Source organism: Solea solea, chromosome 11, assembly GCF_958295425.1.
Source record: "Solea solea chromosome 11, fSolSol10.1, whole genome shotgun sequence".
NCBI lineage: Eukaryota > Metazoa > Chordata > Actinopteri > Pleuronectiformes > Soleidae > Solea > Solea solea.
In genome coordinates this window covers 23,900,386-23,923,120 of record NC_081144.1, presented here as the reverse complement: position 1 = coordinate 23,923,120, position 22,735 = coordinate 23,900,386, and the positions used below count along the sequence as shown (strand labels likewise).

Here is a 22,735-nt window from a genome sequence, read left to right as displayed (position 1 = left end):
CAAAGTCCGACCATGTCTTTATAGTCCTTGCTTTGTCCACTGGGACACCGGGTCATGATGGAATAGAAAAAGGACCTTCCTCAAAGTGTTGGAAGCACAGAATTGTCCAAAAGGTCTTGGTATAATGAGTTAAAGTGTCCTTCACTGGAGATAAAGAGGTCCAGAGACCAAAGACCTGGATTCAGTGACCTGTGATCTGATTCGATGAGTTTGAGCAGGTGTACCTAACAAAGTGGTTGGTGAGTGCACGTAACGTCCACCGTCCTCGGTGCTGCGGTCACAGCACAGACGTCCCGCTGAACACAGCTGGCAGAGGGCGGTGCCAGTGAGGCAGCTGTCCAAACACTGTGCAGTCCAGAGGAGAGAGTCTGTGCTGATCATGGAAAGAGTGTGTACACAGCAGCCTGTCTTTGTTACCAGGGAGGAAACACACACAGTCAGAGAAACACCAGGAAAAAAGCCTGTTAAATCATGCAGCTCTGGAAAGATGGATTCAGATTAGCAATGTTTTATGGTAATGATATTGATCCAGTGTGTGTGTGTGTGTGTGTATTTGTGTTTGGGTCCAGGTTTCCTTTCCTTAGAGAAACACCTTCTGTCCCACATCCAACTTAGTTTTTATATCTTAGTAAGGACACATCGTTGACCTGGTACCAGGTACTATGCCAGTGGAAACGCTACTTAAACTGTGGCGAGGTGAGGTAAGTGGAGCCAGTGGAAATGCGCCATTAGTTACCACTGATCAGAAAATGCTAGAACAGTTATGGAGTATTTTGTGAAATACATCCAACATTAATATCAATGTCTTTGTGTAGATCAGTTCTCGCTCAGATTCCCACTGCTACTGAATTCTGGATGAAACTGTGAAGAAAAACTTTAAAGAATCAGATTTTTGAAAATCATCTTCTGGGCCAGATTCTGAATCTGGCGGCCAAATTTTGGTCCACGGGCCACCAGTTGCTGACCACTGATGTAGATGATTGACATAACATTAGTTTAGTGGTTAAAAGTTTGCGTTTTATGAGCTGAATTGATCAGGTTTTTCATGACCTTATGTTCACTGAGGTCATCAGAGCAAAGACTCCTGACCCTCTGGTTCCTGTTTTCAGACCTGGTTCTTTCCATGCAGCAGCCCCTGGTGATGGAAGTGAACTGTAAAAGTGCTTTATAAATAAACTTTACTGACTTACTGACCAGATTCTTCTGTGTGTGTGTGTGTGTGTGTGCAGGCGGGGAAAGGAGAGCCCCACGTGTTCAAGGAGAAGACCTTCAAGAAGAAGCGTCAGTGCAGCGTGTGTCGACAGAGCGTGGACCACGTGGGCTCCTTCTGCAGAGGTGAGACGTCACCGCCGTCACAATCTCAGTATCACGACAAACTTGTGTCGAATGAATTAATAAAACCATTTTTTCCTTCTCATCCTCCTCATGAAGTATGCAAGACGGCCACCCACAGGAAGTGCGAGGTCAAGGTAGGGGTCAAACTCCGCTCATCGCTTCTTAAGTGTCTGAAAAAAAAGGGAAATAACTGATAAAAAGTCAGATTTGTACGTTGCTTCCAAATAAACCTCCAAGAAACGTGAAAAATCTCCAAATATTACTCGTATCCTTCTCGTGATTTTCCATGGTTTGAAGTCTGCCGCGGTTTATTGGCAGCAGACGGGAGAACGAGATCTGCTGACGTCTCGGTTTGATTCGCTCGGCTCCCGGCGACAGAGGCTGGGAACACTTTGACTTTGTTTGTGGATGATGTTAAAAAATGAAAATTCATTCTGAATGTGAACCCAAGTTTCACCAAAATCAAACACAGACTTGTGAAGTCAGTGTTTCCCGACAGAGCCGGAACCTCTGTCCAAAAGTTAGCGATAGAAAAGAGACTTATGATTATTCATTTGCAAAAACTACATTCTCGTCAGTAAAGGAACAGACTGTAATCTGCCTCAGATTTTCCCCGTTGATATCCGACAAAATAATTGTAAATATCTAACGTTTAGAATCTGACAAATGTTAGATAATTATTTTGTCGACAGGGAAAACTTGGGGAACGAGTTCCAGACGGACGGCGACTCCAAGCATGTGACGTCCATTGAGCTGTCACTCCAAAACTCAGTAGCCAATCAGCAGGCAGTGTCCTAAGCCCCACCCACAAACAAAAAAACATGCAGCAAAGAACAATTGAGGTTAATTTATAATTGCAGTAATAGAGGAGAACTGTTTGAAGTTAATCTGATTGTTAATCTGCAACTGTTTTGATAAGCATTGAATCAGTTTAGTGTTTTGTTTGTGTTTAACTCACCTTGTGGTTGTTTTAGCTTCTTGTGAATATGTTCTGGTTTCTTTGCTCTGTATCACAAAGAAATCACTAACAGATTTATTCAGGTCAACACTTCAGACTGTGAAAACAATCTTTAGTTGCAGTGCTCTGGTCTTAAATCTGAAGATTAACGGACGTCCTGTTTGTTTGTTTCTGGTTTCTAACGTCACATCGTGGACACACGTGTTCTGAGTTGTCAGATCTGTGTCAGTTAGAAGCAGAACGTTAGAAAACTCTGGTGAGCGAAGGACGTCGTCAGTGATGTCGTTAGAGCCCGAAGTTTAATCCAGACCGGCAGAACTTCATGAGAACAGGAGCTTGAGAAAGTCCTGATGAAGAGTTGATGTTTGTTGAATATGCAGCTGTGACACTGAGGCTTGTGGCAGAAGCTCTGCGAACATGAACGCCACACATTCCTGCGCCGCGCTCCGACCCCACACTGCTGCCTCTTTCAAAGGATCATTGATGCAGGGACGATGGTGATGAATGGACAGAGGGAGGGCGCGGAGAGGCCAGACCAGACCAGACCAGACCAGGCCAGGCCAGACCAGACCAGACCAGACCAGACCAGACCAGACCACGAGCAGAAGCATGAGGCAAACACAGCACTCGTTTGGCACTCGTTCAGCACTCGTTCGGCACTCGTTCAGCACTCGTTCATCTCTCATCCCTCCATCCTCTCGTCCTTTAACGTCTGAGAGTCACAAGACTTTGAGTTTAGTCACAGGTTACCTGACGATACGATACACGATACCAATGATATCACGATACAGCGATACATCACGACATCTGTCTAAGTCTAAGTGAAATCCCGCTGTAAACTCCTCCCCCTCTTCTTCAGTCAGGTCACTTCCACCACGGGTTTCATCCTCATTCATTCACATGAGCAGCGCCACTGTGTGGAGACATGAAGTAGTGACACCCAGTGAGTGAAACTGGCAGACTGTTCACTTTAGAACATTTCAATTGAAATATCGATATTTTCGCTGGTGCATTGATTATCGTATCGCACGAGGGAGGACGAAGATATATCAGCAAATAATTTCATAATTTATATCTTTTATTTTCCTTTAAAATTAGAACTTAATTTACAAAATTGACTTAACGCTCTATTGAAGAAGGCTATTCAAATGCAGTATTTGTTGCCACCAGTGGAGTCGCCCCCTAGTAGCTATTTGAAAACACACACACTGTTCTCACTGAGCCTCAGCTGTCTCTATCCTGATGAAAACACGCTGACAATATTCTTAGTTTTTATCATTTATTCTGTTTTTTAACTCCTTCTTTATCGCAGGTAAATTCCTGGTGTAGAGAAATCAGATTAAGATTTTTGTTATTTCCTTAATTTTCTGCGCACTCTGGTCAGAGTTTGTCTGCTCCACTCAGCTCACACAGCAGAAGATGTATTTTGCTGCAACTAACGATTCTTTTCTAGATTAATCGAGGAATCGTTTGGTCCATAAAATGTCAGAAAATGCTGATCAGTGTTTCTCAAACCTAGAAAAGACGACGTCCTCAAATGTCTTGTTTTTGTCCAAAAACCAAAAACTATTCAGTTTTAATGATTTCTTTGTTTTTATGGAGCAAAGACACCAGAAAATATTCACATTTATTAGAAGCTGAAACAATCAGAAAACTTAAAAACACTGAAACCGATTCATCGATGGTCAAAATAGTTGACAACTAATCGATTTATTGAAAAAAAAATACTCGACAAATGAATCAATAAGGAAAATAATCATTAGTTGCGGCCCCTAAACACAACTAGATTACATTCACACCAGTCAAGTACGCAGTAAGATTCAAGAAATTCAACATTCAAGATTCTTTATTTGTTTATAAAACCAGTTCAGGCCAGACACAGAGGATTTTCTTCTCTTGTAGTCCAGCAAGAAACGTGCTTAAGACAAGACGACAATTTAAAAGAGAAAAATAAAGTAGAAGTAATACATGAGCTGAGTTGTAAAAACAAGGAACCAACTGATTACAATGATTTAAAAAAAAAAAAAACATGTTTAATTTAATACTGTTTAATAGTTTCGCACTGAAGCTTTACCAACTGAAGACAGGGACAGTAGGTTATGTTTTTGTTTTTTTATTCTTCTATGTCACTGTGTTCCCAACTCTGAGAGCACGAGGTCAAACAGCCACCAGCTGCACCGTCTCTCTTTTACTAAACACACACACACAGTTTTATTTCAGCATGTTCTCCTCTCAGAGAACAGTTCCTCCTTATCTTTGATCCCAAGTGGAAAATTCAGTCCACAGGGAATTTGGGAGAAAAAGAGAGAGAGAGAGAGAGAAGAGAAGGAGTCGGACCCCGGGGCAGAAAGATGGACGGACGGTTGGGGAAAGACACAGAGACAAACTGAAGTGAAAGAAAAAGAACAAGGGTACGAGGAGGAAAGTAAATATGAGTGACGAGAAATATCCATTTGGTGTTATACCGTCGTCCTTCCTCATGCAGTACGATAACTGATACACCGGGGCAAATATCTGTATTTTAATCAATAAATGAAGTCCTGTTCCCGTCATTTTGACTCATTTCTGTTTCAGCTGCTGCTCATTGTGCTTGTTGACATCATTTAGTAGATGAATGACAAGTCCTTTATGGTCGTTAGTTAACAGGGTCATCAGTTTTAAACGATATGTTTCTTAGGGGTGGGAATCACAGGGTTTCCTCACGATACAATATGCAATACCAATAATATCACGACACAACGATTCCGTGATAATCAATATATGGACGTGGATCTCTTAACGTAGCTTTCTCCACCATTAGCTCGCTGTAAACTCCTCCTTCTTCAGCCAGGCAGCAACTGTTTACTTTAAGCATTATGTGATTCGGTCATGTGTACTTCTCATTACCGTAACTCCTAGAGCGTTTGCGATATTTAGAAAATTCAAAAACGATGGACTGGCGATCTGTTCAGGGTGTGACCCCCACCTATGTCACCCCCCGCGACCCTCATGTGGAGGATAAAGCAGTAGAAACTGGATGGATGGTTTGGTTTGGTTGGGTTCCTTGTGTTTCTTGCTTGGTTGGTTGGGTTCCTTGGGTTTCTTGCTTGGTTGGTTGGGTTCCTTGGGTTTCTTGGTTGAATTCCTTGGGTTTCTTGCTTGGGTTCCTTATACTCATCCATATACTTGTCATTACGGTCTAACCTCGGGACTTCCCGCAGAACGACCAACATCCAATCACAGACGAGATTCACCAGCGCGTCAAACTTTTGTGACGACAGCTTCTCAGTACCGTGATTCCTAAACGGTTGAATAAGAGACAGATATGAAAATGACAAAGTTAATCTTGGAAAAAAGGGGCAGAAAGAACTCACATTTTACAGCTGCTTATTGATACTTTGGTATCGACCAGTGACCGGTTTAATACCTGTCCTTGTTACTCGTGTGAACTTAAAGACTTCAGTGCTGTATGCGTCATGGCACACACGGGTAAACAATCCATCAGATTGTGTACGTTGGCACCACCGAGCTGTTTACGCACAGTAATGACCAAGTCCCCTGCTTCCTCCCTCTCCGTGTAATCAGAATTCCCCGCTGCCTCTCATCCCTGTCACCCGACATGTTAACGTGAGACCAGGCTACGAAACTCCGCTTTAATGGAAGAGGATGTACAATCAAGTACAGATAGACGGAGCGGAAAGAGGGGGGGGGAGGCTGCGGGGATAAGAGGAAGAGCAGCAGAAGCAGCCTGATTTTGCTCTCAACATTAAAGCCTTCCATCCGGACAGTTGTGGTTCCAGTCGTGCCCAAGCTCAGCTTTATTTTTAGCAAAGAAAGTGCATTTAAGATGAAAGAACCCTGCTCTTTGTTTACTGAAGCCGTTTCCCCTCCAGGCCGTGCTACATACTGTATATTTACAGATCCTTATCTGGCTAACATCCTTATTGGTGGCAAGTAATGTCATTTATCCCAACTCTGAAATGTTGTTTTGCTCTTTTTTTCACTTTTCATTAAAGGGGGCGGCGGTTCTGTTTTGTGGACCCAGCTGTGGACACATGACTGCCAGCAAAGACTTCCGTAATAAAGTCTTCACTCGCTTAAATCTATGACATCTTTAGATGTATGTCCTCTGCGTTATCTCAGTGTTGGACAGCATGTTCTCTCCTGCACCGAACCCCATAGAGAAAATCAGCGTTTTTAGCCCGCAGAGACACAGCAGCTGCTGGTCCACTGCTGACGGCTTTTCTAACTTTGTGTCACTTGGGTAAATTAGAACAAGGATTTCAAGGCCACAAGTCACCAAATAATTGAATTTGAGTTGAGTAATATGAGCAGCCGTGGGTCAACAACTCCTGTGTGCCATGATGTTAAATTAGCTGGTATTCTCAATGGGGTTTGGTGCGTGAGGAAATCTCCCTTCCTGGTGGCAAGGAGAGTAATATAGCAAAGACATCAGGACTTAAAGAGGTCCATTAACGTGTTGTGCAGTCAGTTTTAACATAATGTCGTAAAAAGTAGTCGACTCCACAGTCTATGCTGCAAACCATGAAGCAAAAAAACCATACAGTAGGAAGTTCTGCAGAGATGGAATAATGGAATCATGTGACTATAGTTCATGTTAACATAACAGCTGACCCCCAGCACACATTACACACACTTCCTGTCAAACGGGAAAACTCCCCGTCTGCTGCCGCTAAAACATGTTTTAGATTTCAGAAAAGAGGCATCGCGTTGCTGTTAGATTAAAGTATGAAAGCGTTCATTTAAACGGGGGTTTACTGTAAGCCACGGGCTTTATCGTTTGCAGGGATCAGACAGTGACATCAGTCGTGAGTAAATCATCTGGTTGGAGCCCTGTGGCCTCGAGCCCAGACCTCTGGTTTCCTCTCCTGAAGGACGACGGCACTCCAGCAAGCGCTTGTGTAGTCGGTGAGTCACTCAGGAAGACGGCGTCCAATGGTTTTAACAGCAACAGCAGCAGAACTGTCTCCTCTGACTGAAGCAGTCACTATCGTAGCTCACTGCTGACCTTGTGTTTCCCAAACTTACCAGAGTAAAATTCATGGCTTTCTAGTGGCAACGTTTAAAGTCTTGAATACTCGCACACTCGCAGGTGTCTGTAATAACAATCATAATAAATCACAAAATGCTTTCCACGTTATTTTAGCGTGATTTAGAACACGGCCACGAGGGAACTTCACCGACTACTCGCTGAAACCTGAACCTAAACCTTTCAAAAAAATGACTGTGCCTCAGTCTGACAACACGTTATATTATAAGTACGATTATTGCCAGATCCTGCAGACGTGGGGATTTTTAGGTCCCTGAAAATCATGTTGCATGTCATCGTGAATAACAATCAAGGGGGAAACGATGACAGAAATCTGGCAATTTTATTCCTCCTCTTAACTGTTTAGTTAATAGTAAATAAAACAATCTAAATGACAAAGAGAAAGAGGAGCTTTTTGTTTGTTTGTTTTTTTGACTCCAGACGCCATTGTTTGTTTAAACGGCCTCATACTGTAGTTCCGCCCCTCTTTGTTCCACCATCATCACACGTCACATCACAATTAAGTCCAGGGAACAAATTCATGGCTTACATTCGAGATTTTTGTCCCTAAAAGAAAAATAATTCTCTGTTTTCCATCACCATCAAGATACTGTGAACCAGTGGTGTCCAAAGACTGGGTCATGGGAGATATTTTTTGGGTCCCCAAACTGTTTTTTACCATCCTTGGTCACAATTTATGCTGCGTTTCCATCATGGTACAGTTTGGAGTGATAAAACCCTGGTTCAGGCTGAGAAACAGCATCTGTTAGTTGGTAGGCGGGGCTTGCGCTGTGACCGATGGCCACGTTAACGAGGTACGTCTCGTGACATTGATTGATTGAGATAACAAAGGAGGACTACCAGGAGCTCTTTCTTCCTAAGACGTCAAACTTTGTATGAGGAAGCGTAAAGAAACACCGGTCACAGGAGTTAGGTTTTTCTGTCGCCCAATCAGCCGACTGCTGTTCCTACCCCAAAGGAAGGGTGCAAAAACTGGAACAGTTGGGCAGGTTATTTGGGTAGTATTAAAAAAAAAAATGTAATGTGGTGGTTTCTGAAGAACAAAACCTGGTCCTGATGAGGAACTGGTTCAGTTTAGGGCTAAGGCTTTGTTTAGACTGATACAAATGAATGGAAGTCACTGCAGAGTCCCAGGAAGAATAGCTGTGCAAACCCTGTGTGTGTGTGTTTGTGTGTGTTTACACACCGGTGGGCTTGGTCTGTCTTTAATTTAACAGGAAAACACAGTTTGGAGATCTGTGCTACCAGGGATTTTAAATATCCACACCCACGCCGGTGCAGGACGTGAGTCACAGATTTGACCGATATCCACCGCTCGCCGTGTTTACACCGGCTTTTCATTTAGACGATGAGGCAGTTTGTGAAAATGTGTTTGTAAATCCAGAAAAGACCTGAGGCCCCAGAGTCAGTGTCACTCAATCAACACTGAAAGTCAACTGTAAATCCTGATATGGATCTGACTGTGAATAACATCTGGCTGCACCACATGTACGTACGGCTCTGACTCATGGCCTATTCCCGTCTTACCATCTCTTTCATCTCACGTCCCGTCACTGCCATGAATCCCCCCCGCCCCCGCCGTGCCTTGATGCCGTGATGAAAAACCCTCACAAAGACTTTGACCGCAGTGTCATCTTGTTTGCGAGCTGTGGTTGACGTACAAACAGCTGACGGAGCACAAAGACCTGTCTAAAAGAATGTAAATCCATTTTTGTTGTGAACGTGATAAACAATGTTCAGAGCTGCTGCGAGTGTGTGTGTTGGGGAACCGTGTCTCCGCCTACTTTTTAACGAGATAAATGACAGACATATGCAGCCCGGCCTCAGAGGGAGGGACTGAAGGTCTGTGATGACGCCTCATATTTGTTGGTTCACATTCTCGATCTCGACCAATGCCAGGACAGCCTGTGTCTCCCTGCGTTGTTTATTTATTTATATACTTTATACCGTTATTTATCTTGTCCAGATTCAAGCTTTAGTCACATTTTTTGAACTTGAGACGAGGCGTAAACGTACAAAATGTGTAGAAGTTTCACGATCTCAACTGTAAATTGGATATCGATCGAAATCACGTCTCGTCCTTCGGAAGCAAAGGTGGAACAGAGGATTTAACCACGCCCCCAGTGTGACGTAAACACAGTGTGATGTGCGTGTAGCAAAGCACTGGAGCAACTCTTCTGTCCTCATTTGGAGCAAAAACGTTCTCAAAGTTCAACAAGCGCTAGAGCGATAACTAGCGCTTTAGCGCGTGTTTGTGACATCAGACATGAAAGCTTATTCCGTGGTGGAAAACCAAACATTTAATTAACGTACTCGGACCACGCTACAGAACGCAGAGCAGGTCCCACCCACCTAATTTGTCCATCGACTTCCATACAAGTGGAGCTCTTTTTTGGAAGCCCCAGTGTATATTCTTACTTTCTGTTTAGCTTAAACCAAAAAAATCAAACGACTACGTCCCGTTTTTTTACGTACAGTCTCTGGTTGACCTTTACTCTGATGGGATAGATGAACATTTTTTAGCTTGTACCTGAGAAATTGTACAAATCCCCCAAATGGACGTATGGTGTAGTTGCTGTAGTCACAACTGTCGACACCCAGCTCCTTAACAGGGATTTACCTCCCACCCGGGTCATTAAAGTCCCACCATGGGGACCCATGTGACCCGGGATATCTTCAGCCTCCCTCTCAGCTGCTGCAGCCGCAGACACAGAGACACTTTTCTTTCCTTTTCACGTGGAAATCAAGTGTGGGAACAAGAGACAAAGAGTAAAGAGAGGAAAACACGCTGAAGAGTGGGAAAAAATGTTGAAATGAAAGCAAACACATCGAGGCTTTGTTCGCCCGACTTATGGTCAGAAGGAAAAATGAAAGTGTAAGTTGAGTGGATCGACGTGTTGTTTTTGCTTAGTTGCGACCTGGACGTCGTCTTTGACTCCGGCCCCGCCGAGCTTTCTGCTTTTCTCATGAAGTCCACCTTGTCGTGATTAAGAGGCATTAGCCATGTGGGCCGCATTTGAGGGATAGTTACACGACTGAGCCAGGTAACTCTCAGAGCCAGTCCTGCGGGTCTGTGCAGAACACTGTCTGTGTTTAAACTGCCAGACACACGTTAAAGGAAAGAAGTATTTCTTGTGTATAATTTGATTTATTTGGTGTGTTTTGTTTTGTTTTGTAAAAAAACTCATTCCTGAAACATGTGAGTTTGTATCTTTGCTGGAAACAGACTTTATGTTCTTTCTTTGTTTTCTTTCTCACACCCACTGGGAAACTCCGCCTCACAGCTTCTGAAGCGCGTCCTGATTGGACGTCACGTGTGTTTTAAAGAGGCCGATTTTCATTGGTCCCTACATCTGTGTGTGTAGTAAATGACACAAGTGTGACACAGTACAGTGATGTAAAGCACAGTTTGACTAAGACGGGCAACCGGACACTCTTGCAGAGTCCGCGTATATAAATCGATTCATTGGCCGTGTACGTCTGACTCCGCCTCTGTAGGTGGCGCTGTATATAGGATGGTGCTGTGGTTTGTTTCTTATCTGCTGTTCATGTTCATCGTGATACAGATTAGATCAGATATGGTTCTTGTTTGCTTAGTTGTTCGAAGAAAGACGCCGTTACCGCAGTTTATACGTCGTCTACTTCTACTTCCGGGACAAAGATCGGGGAAGAGATTTAGGCCAAGATGCCAAGTCTGACTCCAGTCCGACTAAGCGTATCCATGCAGGAGTAATCGGACTATGAATCACATTATCCAGGTGCGTTAGCCTGACTAAGACTAGCTCGAGTTTAGTCGGATTAATGTGTTTAGATTTAGATCGAATTATAATTTCTTCTTCTTCTTCAGAATTTTGCGGCAGACGTTTGTCGCACAGTTTAGTGAGAGAAAAAAACACACCATTAATCATATATTAGAACATGGCTTCTCCATAAGTGGTTTGAGGAACAGTGGCAAAGAAAACCGCAGCAACCGATCAGTGTCCCCCTGCCTAATGTTGATTCTAAGACTGAGAAAACCAAATGATAGATATTTCAAAGTGGGATTTTGTCATTGTAACAACCAAGTACTGGTCCTTTAATGTTAGAGAAAGTAGGGTTATGCTTATTAGGACTGCAAGAAATGATTTTTTTGATCATCAATTAATCTGTTGATTGTTTTCTCAGTTAACTGAGTCGTCGTTTGGTCCATAAAATGTCAGATTACGTTGAAAAATGTTGATCAAACCTGGAAATGATGATGTTCTCAAATGTCTTGTGATTCAGTTTTTATGATTTCTTTGTTACATGGAGCAAAGAAACCGGAAAAATATTCTCATTTAAGAAGCTGAAAAATCAGAAAACCTCAAACGATTCATCAAAATATTGCATGATTAATTTATTCATCCATTAATAATCAGTTAATCACTCATATAACTGAACAAAAACAGTCTGGACTCACTTTTGTTTGAGATTCTTCGACAGTTTCCTTCGTTGTTCATGTGTATGGAACCTGGACGATGACAGAGAACAGGTGGAATGTTCTAGAGATGAACCACGCTTGTCCTCAAACAAGCATAAGCAACGTTTTCCTCCAGGGAAGAGTTTGGGATTAAAACACTTCCCTGGAGGTGAATGAATGAATGAATGAATGAATGACCATGTGGTCTCATGACGCCACAGTTCTCTGTTCTTCCTTCGTCTAAAAGCTCAGCCGCTAATGGCGATTTTAGCATCAGTTTTTCACGACTGATTCGTCGCGGCTTTCATCGCCGCTCTCTGATTGGCTCTCCCCAGGGGAGATGAAGGAATGAGGGGGCTATTAAGCCTTAAGGCGAGGCTTCAAAGGCAGAGTTGTGTTCGTGTGTAATCGCGGAGCAGATGCAGTTTGACCGCAAGCTCCACTTTGGTCACTGCTGCTAACTACTGCGTCTCTTCATTGTGTCCTGTTTAAGAATCTGTCATTCTTCTTTGTCCTGTCGTGACTCATACGTCTATATTTAATTCCACTTAGAAAGTTCAAGCTGAAAAATACTTAAACTTGTCATTTTGATGCTGGGAAACTCAAGTTTTTAAGACGTTCTGTGAAAACATGGCTTCCAGCGGGGACACGAGTGCGTTTTAGAAATTCTAATCAGATCAAGTCCATAATATGTGAAGCATATGTTATAGCATATGTTATACCCTGTGCGCCTTGGTGATAAAATCGCTGATTTTCTCTATGGGATTTGGTGCAGGCGAGTTAGCGGTTAGCCATCAAATCAAATATACTTCAGCTCAAGTCTGTAATATGTGAAGCATATGTTTGTTGATTTATTGTTAAACGGCCTTTTCCAACTGGAAATCACAGTTTTTTGAACCGCCACCCTCCCATGCCAAAGCCCATAGAGAAAATCTGCGTTTTTAGCATGCATGATCACAGGAGCTGCTGCTCTACTGCTGCTATGTTTGGTAAGTTCATGTCACGTGGATACACTTGAACAAAGAATTTTAAACACCAAGTTTACATAATATCACAGTTGAACTTGCAGATGGAGGCAGAAGTGGATGAGAAACTCCTGTGTGCTGTGATGGTAAAATCACTGATTTTCTCTATGGGGTTTGGTGCGGGTGAGTGATTTGGTTTCCATTACATTACATTACATGTCATTTAGCAGACGCTTTTATCCAAAGCGATTTACAATGGAATCAAGTACAATTAGCCAGGGGGGGAATCGAACTTGCGACCATGATGTCTTTCGTACACAAGGTAGGGTCTTAACCACTGAGCCACTCCACCCCCAGTTTCCAGAGCAAGATAAAGCAACAAAATTGAGCCTTTTGTTAAGTGACTAAACTGCTGACAGACACGTTTTTACTGCTTGTCACAGCATCAAATATCATAATAATTAAGAAGAACTCAAGAAAAAGAGATCTATTTTTAATTTTGTGTGTCTAATGGGAGTTTGATATTGACAAATGAGTCATGAGTGGACACTGTAAACAACAAAAAGGAATGCACAGATAAGCATGAACAGCTTAAAAATCTCTGTCACGTCCTGAATCGCTCTCTCACACACACACACTCACACACTCCCCTCACCCGTGTGTGTGTTCTCAGTAATAACATACCAGAGCTGCTGCCTCAGCCCACAGTCACTCCTCTCAGATTCTACAGCTGTTACGTCTCGTGTAGAGAGCACAGAGCTGTCGCTTTTCCGTGACTTTGCTTCTTTCTTTCTGTCTTTGATGCCTCAAACAAGCGTGCAGAGAGCCGGAGGAGCCGGGCCCACAAAACAAAACACATGGAGGACAGAGACAGAAGCACAGAGAGAAGGAGGGAGGAAGGAAGGAGGGAGGGGTGAGGAGATGGGAGAGAGATTTACGGGGGTCAGGGTCGCTCTAAGCGTCGCCAGAGGGAGCAACACCAGAGGAAGCTCTGACTGTCTAATGATGCTGATGTTAAGGCAAAGAGTTAGCGTATTTAAGTCTCTGTAGAGTGGGGGCCACCATCTCAAATGACCTGAGGGCCAATGAGAATGTAGTCTGGTCAGTAGGGGGCAGTATTGTGGGAAAAAACAACAGTTCTGTTGATGCTGACGATACAAGGTTAAAAATGATATCAGGATATTCCGTCACGGTAAAGTAATAGCAATATCTGTGATGATATTTTACAGATTTTCAAAATAAAAGTGACCCATCGTTCACGTTAGAAAGTTATTTATTAAGTATAATTAATTAAAAAACGTTTGAGAACGTCATCATTTCCTGGTTTGAGAAACAACGGTCGACATTTTCTGACATTTTACGAACCAAATGATGACTTTGATGATTATTGAAACGTTAAAATAAGGACCTCGGCTTTAAAATATGTCCATATATCAGCGTGGCAGACATTCGGTTTTGTTTTTTAATCGTATTTGTTTGTCTTCTGATTTCTAATCCACTCCGCTGGAGAGTAAACGGTAAAACAGACGTAACGCGAGTCTTTATCATTGTTTTTGTTTCCTAAAAACTCTTTGAAGTCACGCTCGGGGTTCAGACTTGTATCCAGGACGAGTCCAGACAGGCGGCGCTCGTCGTGGCTCTTTTGTCTTTTTTCAAGGATATTTGGTTACTTTATATTTGGACGCGGCAGAGGATCAAAGTCACAACGTCTCAGGGTTTAAGGGTTCTTCAAGGCCGCGGAGAAGAAGAAGAAGAATAACAATAACAATACGGCGGCGAACGATGAGAAGCGGTCGAGACGTTTTTTTGAGAGGTGACGGGAAGAAAAACAGGAAGCAGTATTTTTAGCGACGGATTAGAAGAAGAGATGGACGAGGAGGACGAGAGGAAGTGGCGGTGCTCGAGAGACGAGACGACGCAAGAGAGCACAGACGAGGAGGTGAAGGAGGTGAAAGGGAAAATGGAAAACATCTGAAAAAGAAGGGAGTGAACGAGTGGAAGAAAACGGAGCAAGTTTGGAAACGGAGGGCAGGAATTCACTTGAAGAATGGAGGGATGAAGAGATGGGTGGAGGTCTGTTGGCAGGAAGTTTGTGCGTAAGCATTGGCCCGAGGAGATGGAATCTGGTGTTTGTTCTGCCCTCAGCAGGCTCCTCCGCCGAGGGAGGGAGGGAGGGAGAGGAAGACACGGAGGTGAAGAGGGAAAAGGTCGGAGAAAACTAAGGAACAATGACCCGACCTGGCCCGGCGAGAGTGTCAAGACAAGAGTCACGCTGTGTTCAGGAAGAGGCTGCACTCGTGTAACAAGTGGACTCTTCCACAGTGAAGAGAATCTGGAAGCAGTGGATGATTCCACTCAGTTTTTTTTCCATGTTTCTGTTTCTGTGCTGAAACTCCTTCTTTTTACTGCTTTTTTCCACCAGACGTTTCTGATGAGATTTTTGGCGTTTCTGTTTCTGTAAACATGAAATCCAGAGCCGGATTTTGACTCTGACATCGGACAAATAAAAAGTGTACAATCCAGTACAAAAGTTAGTCAATAAATATATTAAAAATATGGATTAGGATTAGGTTTAAAAAAGTGAAGTAGAAATAAAGTAATGTATTGAGTTAGGGACGAAACAATCGCTTGTTTAATTGAATACTAAATTCATCTACTTTGATTATGGATTCTCATCGAAGAATTTCAGCTACGTGACTCATCCCGATGGCAACAGGTCAGCAGGTCACATGACGTCTGACGCTCTATTGTGTGAACTTATGAACTCACAATGGCGTGTGATTGCCGTGTAATGTCGATAATACTCACAGAGAGACAGCCCCAGTGGCCTAATGGATAAGGCACTGGCCTCCTAAGCCAGGGATTGTGGGTTCGAGTCCCATCTGGGGTGTCTACTACTTTAAGGATTTAACAATCTCCAACATTTAGCAAAGGAAATATTTAAAATGTCACTATTTAACAGAGGAGTCTTGTGTGTTTAGAGACAGCACCTATGAAAGAGTCCGTGAACAAACCTTTTTAATCGACTCATTCTCACAATTCAGTTACATCCAAAACAACTCCGCCCACGCTGAGGAGGAGGAGCTAGAGTCATGGAAAACCAGACCGAGTTGAGTCGAGTCGAGCTGGAACTGTGTCGTGGATCGCTCGATTTATCGAGTAATCCGTAGCCACGCGACTCGTCCTGATGGGGACACAAATTTCTGTGTCCAGTCGCTCACATAAACACAACAGGTCAGCAGGTCACATGACATTCTGGAGCTCTATTGTGTGAACTCAGACCTGCGTGTGATGTGTTGTATAATGCGCCCCAGTGGTCTAATGGATAAGGCATTGGCCTCTTAAACCAACGATTGGAGGTTTGAGGCCCATCTAGGGTGATGTGCAGAACATGAGTGACTGCTTTTAGGGTTTAAAAAATCTCCCTTTCAACCAAAACAACTCCACCCACGTTGGGGAGGAGCTACAGTCATGGAAAACGATACAAAACCGAGTCGAGTCGAGGTGGAACTGTGTCGTGGAAAAGAGCCTCAAGTCTTCCGTTTCCACTGAATTACCGATTAAAAACCCTGCGTCGTTGGACTCCAGATTAAGTGGGTTTTTGACCAGTGGGAATCTTTGGGTCTTTAAGTTTTAAAAACAGCTCGTTTGACATCAGCATCACGAAGGAAGATCTTAGTTTTGAAGCCGTGACTGTTTTGTTTTAGTGGGTTTGTGTAAAAGAAAGAAATCTGTGCGTACAATTTTGTCTATGAACAGACTCGTATGATGAGATCCTGGAGTTCTGGTCTCTCATGAAGACCACGTCTGTCTTTTCCTGTCATGTTCATACTTCTCAGTTCTCCTGACTTTGTACCATATTCCTAGTCCACCATTTAAGGCGCAGTAGTAGATCAATATTGAATCCATAAGAACCTTTAGGTGCAGTGAGAAAACAACACAAATACAAGGTTTTTTTAAAGCAAAGTTGCAGTTTTAGAGCGGGCAGCTGTAAAAACAGATAATGTATAATAAAACGATGGCCACTCACACACTCTTGTGCGAGGATTTACAGGACGACAGTGAAAATAAGACGTGTTTTTCTCCTCGACGAGAGCCAAAGACTTGAGTAGAGTTGGAAAGACGTGTTTGACTGAGACTCAGGGAAGGAAGCGATTGCTCATTTTGACACTTGGACGAGACGAGGACATAAAGAAGAGTTTGGAACCCGGAGAAAATCACATCCAGTCACACGACGACAGCGTAAAGTGCGAGGCCACAGATGATTTTCCTCAAACAAGGGGACTTTTTTAAGACGTGCACTGCTTTTGTTTCACAGGCTCTAAGTTAAGGGAAAAAAATGCAGACACATTAAATGAAACTGAACTGTAAAGGGAGCCCAAAGGGGAATTAAGAGAAATTAGAGCCTCGCCCAGTCCAAAGCTATCTGCTCACCATTTTAGGTTTAGGCTGTGAATGAACAGCGACCACAACATGGGATGCTTCTTTTTTTTTTCTGGATCCATTTCCCTGTGGAGTTGGAAATAAATATGAATTGTCAGCATGAGTCACACAGAGACCTCGTCCACTCGGACATGTGATATCTCCAATGTTCTCCTCAAATCTGTTTCCAGCCACTTCTTTTTTTTGACAAAACACGGCAAGTCTGGATTTAGCTCATTATCTGTTCGTCTGCCTTCCTGTTGATGTCTGTGCTGCTTGTGTGGAGGAGACACACACACACACACACACACACATTCTTGTACAGGGAGAAATCCCCTTACCCTCAAACCAAAGTCTTAACCCTCAAAAAGCCATTTACAGTTCAAAAAAGGCGACAGGTTAGAATCAAAAATGTGTCCCTAAAGATAACCCTGACCGTTAATCGTTCAGGTGGTGCAGCCCATGGCCAAGCGGAAGGTGTTTGGGCTTGTAACTGGAGGGTCGCCGGTTGAAATCCGGGGACAGGTCAAGGGCTTGGGTTTTCCCTGAGCAAGACTACCCTGTCCCCCCATTGCTCCCTGTGCCCGGAGAGATCAAATTCACAATCCCCAATGAAAACAGTAATTCAAATCTTTACCCTAAACTTAAACTGCCTCACTAGGACCAGGTTTTGGTCTCCATAAGGACGACCGGTCCTGACAAGGACCCTGCCCTTAACCTAAACCCAATTTACCTTACCCTAACCCTTAAACCATAAACAGGTCATTTAAGGTGTGACATTGTCCTCAATTCTTGTGGTTTTTCCTTTTCTTCTAGAAGTTTTTCGGTCCTCACAAACACGCATGTACAAGTTCACGCACACACACTGTCCTAGTGAAGATACATCATGGACATTATGTATTCCCCTAGCCCCTTACCTTAACCTTTACCTTAACCCTAAAACCAGTACAAAAACAAAATGTCCTGACAAAGATAGGTTTGTATGTTTCTTTGGACCTCATTAAGATATAAATACAAGCACACACACACACACACAGGAGAGTGTGTAACTTCCCTTATGTGCACAATGTCATATACACAAGTCCTTGCCCTTTTCCTGTATCCAAATAAACAGTCCAAAAAAAGGGCCGTGGAGCTGTAACCGCCTTTTCGTGCATGCACACGCGTGTGTCCACGTGTTACATAAGCATGACTTTGGTCCCCCCCCCTGTCAGGGCCGCTGCTGTTGCTGCTGAGCTCCTGCTTCCTTTGGTCACAGCCCATTGACCTGTGGGTCCGTGACAGACATGGGAATCGGAGGATGTGTCACTCACTGTGTTTCTGCTCCAGCTGTGGAGCCGGACACTCATACTTTACATACGTCTGTGCACGTGCAACATGGACGTTGTTTTTAGTTTGCACTTAAAGCTGTAGTGTGTGGCTTTTAAATGTTCAAAAATGAGTTCATGCATTGTCAAGACAGACGGAGGTTTGGAGTTCGCCCGTCGCTGCTCTGCTGGTGTTTTGTTTGACTCTTATTCAGCTTTGTCTTTCTGGAACCTGACGTTTGTTAAGTGCTTTTTCTCCTGCACCAAATTCCATAGAGAAAATCAGCGTTTTTAGCTCATGGAGACGCATGAACTGCTGGTCTACTGCTGCCTCGTCTGATCAGTTTGTGCCACTTTGGTAAATCCAGAAAAAGGTTTTCAATCCCTGAAGTCACAAAATAACACATTTGAACTCACTGATGGAGGCAGCAGTGGATCAACAGCTCGTGAGAGCTGTGGCATAAAATCACTGATTTTCTCTATGGACTTTGGTACAGTGTGTATACCCTGATAGAATCACGCTTTAAGAAACCTCTAATATCAATTTAAAGGCATGAAAGTAGCTGTGCAGACTGTCAATTCATCATCATTTGACTTTTAAGAACCGTATACCACCTTAATTGGCCTAAAGATATTAAAAAATGCTTTGATTTGTCCCTTTATGCAAATCCAAAGACGAGGAAAATACTAGCTAATGTAAAAATATGGACAAAGGTCACTAAGACTCAGTTAAATTATGAAATACAAACAAAACAAAATGAAGAAGAATGAGAAGTTCTTGTCTCAAACTAAAACAGTCTGGGAAAGCTGTCACTCCATCACTCCATATATGTTATTATTTTCAGAGGAAACGGTCGTGTGTGTGTTTGAGTCTCATACTCAGACATGGCTGCTGTGTTTTTTCTAGGTGACCTCTGCGTGCATCCCGGTGCCTTCCAATGATCTGGTGAGTCCCCTTTTATTTCCATTTCTTTTCCTCAAGAGCGCTCTCGTGTTTTTCCAACTGTCTATCCATCGCATGAAAACCACCGTCACATGATTTCCTCCTCGCTGAATTCCTGACGCGAGGCCGAAACCCTCGGCACAGTGAGAACCCGCTTCATTCCTGGAGCGCTGGGGCATTCCAGCCCCGCGAGAAAATAAGAGGGTTGATGTTGCTGTAGGAAGTCGTCATGTTTATCCATTAGAGAGTCTGTTTGTTTAATTAACTCTCCTTTCCTTCCTCTGTTTCCCCCTCCTACCCTTACATCTCCCTCTCCTCCCTCACCTCCTTCCAACCTTCTCCCTTTGCCCCACTTCCTCTCCCCTTGTCTCCTCTCTGCCGTCACCACTCCTTCCTCACATCCAGCAGCGTCGGGGGACGGCGCCTTCTCGACACACACAACACCTGGTGAGCACACTTTCACCTCCGTCCGTCCGTCCTCCGTCTGTCCTCTGTCCACTGTCTTCTCTTCCATTTTCCTGTCTTTTTCCGAAAAACGTCCCCAGAGTCACGCCGTCTGCGAGTCGCGCACATTTCCAGACGTGCCAGCGAAAAACACATGTTCGCTGAACTTGATTTAGCGCATGCTAAACAAACCCATGTGCCAGACATGGGTCTCTGTCCTCAAGTTAAATGGAAAGCCTTCTTCCACTGGAGAGGAAAGAATTAGGATTATATTTTCACCAAAACATTCACCAAAATCACCAAGAGTTCATGAAATGTTGTGCCTCTTTAGCCGCGTTTCCACCAATTGGAACAGTTCGGTTTGGTACGTTTCCAAAAGGGATTAATACCAAAATTACCAGACCCTACCATTCCATTCTTTGGCATCCTTCCCTTGAGGAAACCAGAGTGAAATGGTACGGTGCCGTCAGGGTGGCGCTAGACCATCACGCCTACCAAGTAAATCTAGTGTGTTCTCAGTTTAAACTCAAGCCTGAACCAAGGTTTTACCATTCCAAACTGTACCATGATGGGAACACAGCAGTAGCACTTTCTGGACTCACGTTAATTTGGTTGCAGATGCCGTTTGGATGAGATCACTTGTAGAAACAGAGTCAAAGAAAACTCCAAGGCACTCTTATTTCCAAACAAATTAAACATTTTTGGTTGGGGGAGATTCTGTCGTTGGCCAAAACCTGGTTCCTGCCAAAGACGTTTGCTGAGTGGATTCCACCCAGGCTAATTCTCAGCCATTATCTGCTGGAAGCTTTCTGGTTCCTGTTTTCTAGTTTGACCAGTCACATTTGTTCTTATTTATACTTGTTAATGGAGATTAACCTTTCTCGTAGTCGTAGATGTCGTCTCTAAACTGCAACTCTCGGAGTTCCCACAGTTCCTTGAAACTTTCAGAAAATCGGCCTAAATGACATGGCTCGTTGAAAGTTCTTGAGTTTTGTGCAAGAAAGAAGTGAAGTTGATGTTTAGGTAAATGTCTTCCATTGTTACGACGCCTCCTACTGTTTCATGCCCTGCATTGCTTGATGTACGTAGACGAAGCCTACGCAGGACAAACGTGGAGTCGTAATCACTAGTGGTGTTGTGGACTGTCTACTGTCTCTCTCTTACTGTTGACGTGAGATTCCGTGCAGAACAATGAGCAAGTAAAGTTGAGCAAAGAGAGAGAAAAATGACGACGTGATGTCTTGGAAATGAAATTCCAACATCTCTGTCTCACCAAAGACAAATGACAAAGACTGACTTTGACCCAAGGATCACAAGGACAATCACTTGTCCAGACGCCATGGAAGAAGTTGCCCTCCCATCTTAAGCTGTGTCCACACACAGCTTAAGCACATTCGGTCCTTGAGTTTGAGGGAATAGGTCCTGGAAAGTCCTTGAAATTGGTGTGGGAACCCTGAAGTCATGCATGTCACATTGTGTTTTATTGATTGAAGTGTTGTTGTTTTCCTTCCACAGGGATCCACCAAGTCTCTGACCTACACCAAACAGAGAAGCACTCTGCCAAGGTAAAGGTCACTTCTCAAAAGTCATTTCTCATTCAGCAAAATGTTGTGTTGATGAGCTTTCACTCCAGAAATCAGTCCACACAAGTGTGCGTCCTCACTGTGAAAGTGTTCCGTGCTCTGCTCTGTGTTTCTGCCTCCTTGCACTTGTTACTCAGACTGATGGTCGCCTCTCCGTCGTTCCGTTTCCAGAAGGTTTAGCTTCAGCCGCCTGGAGAAAGTTGGCTCTGGTTCCAGCCCACATGTCACACTCCGTATCCAGTTTCTTTGCTCTCCTCTCTCTTTCCCCTTCTTTCCCCACAAATCCTGCCACAGTGTGGAGTAATATGAAGGGCCATGATCACGTTGAGCTGCTAGAAACTGCTCACATTCTGACCTGTGTTGACCTTTCTCTCTGCGTGATCACCTGACCCTCCCCCCTCTCCTCTCCAGGAGCTTCAGCGTGGACCGTGTGATGGAGAGAGTGATGGAGCGTCACTACGACTTCGACCTGACCTACATCACCGAGAGGATCATCTCTGTCTTTTTCCCGCCGAAGCTGGAGGAGCAGCGATACCGGCTCAACCTGAAAGAGGTGGCGGCCATGCTCACGTCCAAACATCAGGACAAGTTTCTGGTAAGGGAGCCGACGTTTAACCTTCAGCTGATAAAACAGTGACACAGGTTTAATGATTTTTCTCCTGATGATTACAAACCAAAACTTCACAATCTCACAAACTCTTTTACAAGCAGCTATGAGATGCTTTCAAGGACCCTCGTAAATGCAGGGACCGCAACATATTGTGCTTACAGGCGTAGCTACGAGATGCATTGAGGGAACCTTGTAAATTCATATTACTCCTTTGGGGTCCACGGCATGTTGTGCTTACAGGTGCAGCTATGAGATACTTTCAGGGAACCTCGTCATTTTCATACCAGATTTTCAAACCCGAAAGGTCATATTAAGCCTTTTTTTAATTCAATCATTGATAAAACTTTGTTTAGTTATTATTTTTTATCTTTTTAATATTATTATAACATGTTTGACAGGTATTTGAAGGTAGGGCATTACAATGTTTCTGCTTTTAACTTTTAAATCTACTATCAGTCAAGTATTAGTTTTACCATGTAGCATTAAGAGACAAAAAATACACAGTTTCTTCAGTGTCCCACTCATAATGAAACATCTTTTGTGTTTCAGCTCCTGAATCTCTCCGAGCGACGCCACGACATCACCAAAATAAATCCAAAGGTAGAACTTTTTTTTCTCCAACTATTTCTCACAACACAGAATCCATTTTACAACATTGACTTCTTAATCTCCTCGCATCA

The 22,735-nt window shown here is 43.6% G+C and overlaps 1 protein-coding gene and 1 non-coding gene across 6 annotated transcripts in view; both read left to right on the top strand.

The window, feature by feature from the left end:
- The window catches only part of tns2a (tensin 2a), a 65,051-nt gene that overhangs the window by 23,461 nt on the left and 18,855 nt on the right, over positions 1–22,735 (top strand). For 3 of the 5 annotated variants that reach the window (XM_058642936.1, XM_058642938.1, XM_058642941.1), the window contains exons 2-8: positions 1,230–1,335; positions 1,432–1,469; positions 19,383–19,421; positions 19,824–19,865; positions 21,378–21,427; positions 21,857–22,040; positions 22,605–22,655. In XM_058642936.1, coding sequence (XP_058498919.1) covers positions 1,230–1,335; positions 1,432–1,469; positions 19,383–19,421; positions 19,824–19,865; positions 21,378–21,427; positions 21,857–22,040; positions 22,605–22,655 — 510 coding nt within the window. The remainder of the gene's footprint in view (positions 1–1,229; positions 1,336–1,431; positions 1,470–19,382; positions 19,422–19,823; positions 19,866–21,377; positions 21,428–21,856; positions 22,041–22,604; positions 22,656–22,735) is intronic. The other 2 variants (XM_058642937.1, XM_058642940.1) reach the window with 2 other exon arrangements.
- trnar-ccu (transfer RNA arginine (anticodon CCU)) lies at positions 15,564–15,636 on the top strand. Its single transcript has one exon. It is a non-coding gene; the product is annotated as a tRNA-Arg (tRNA).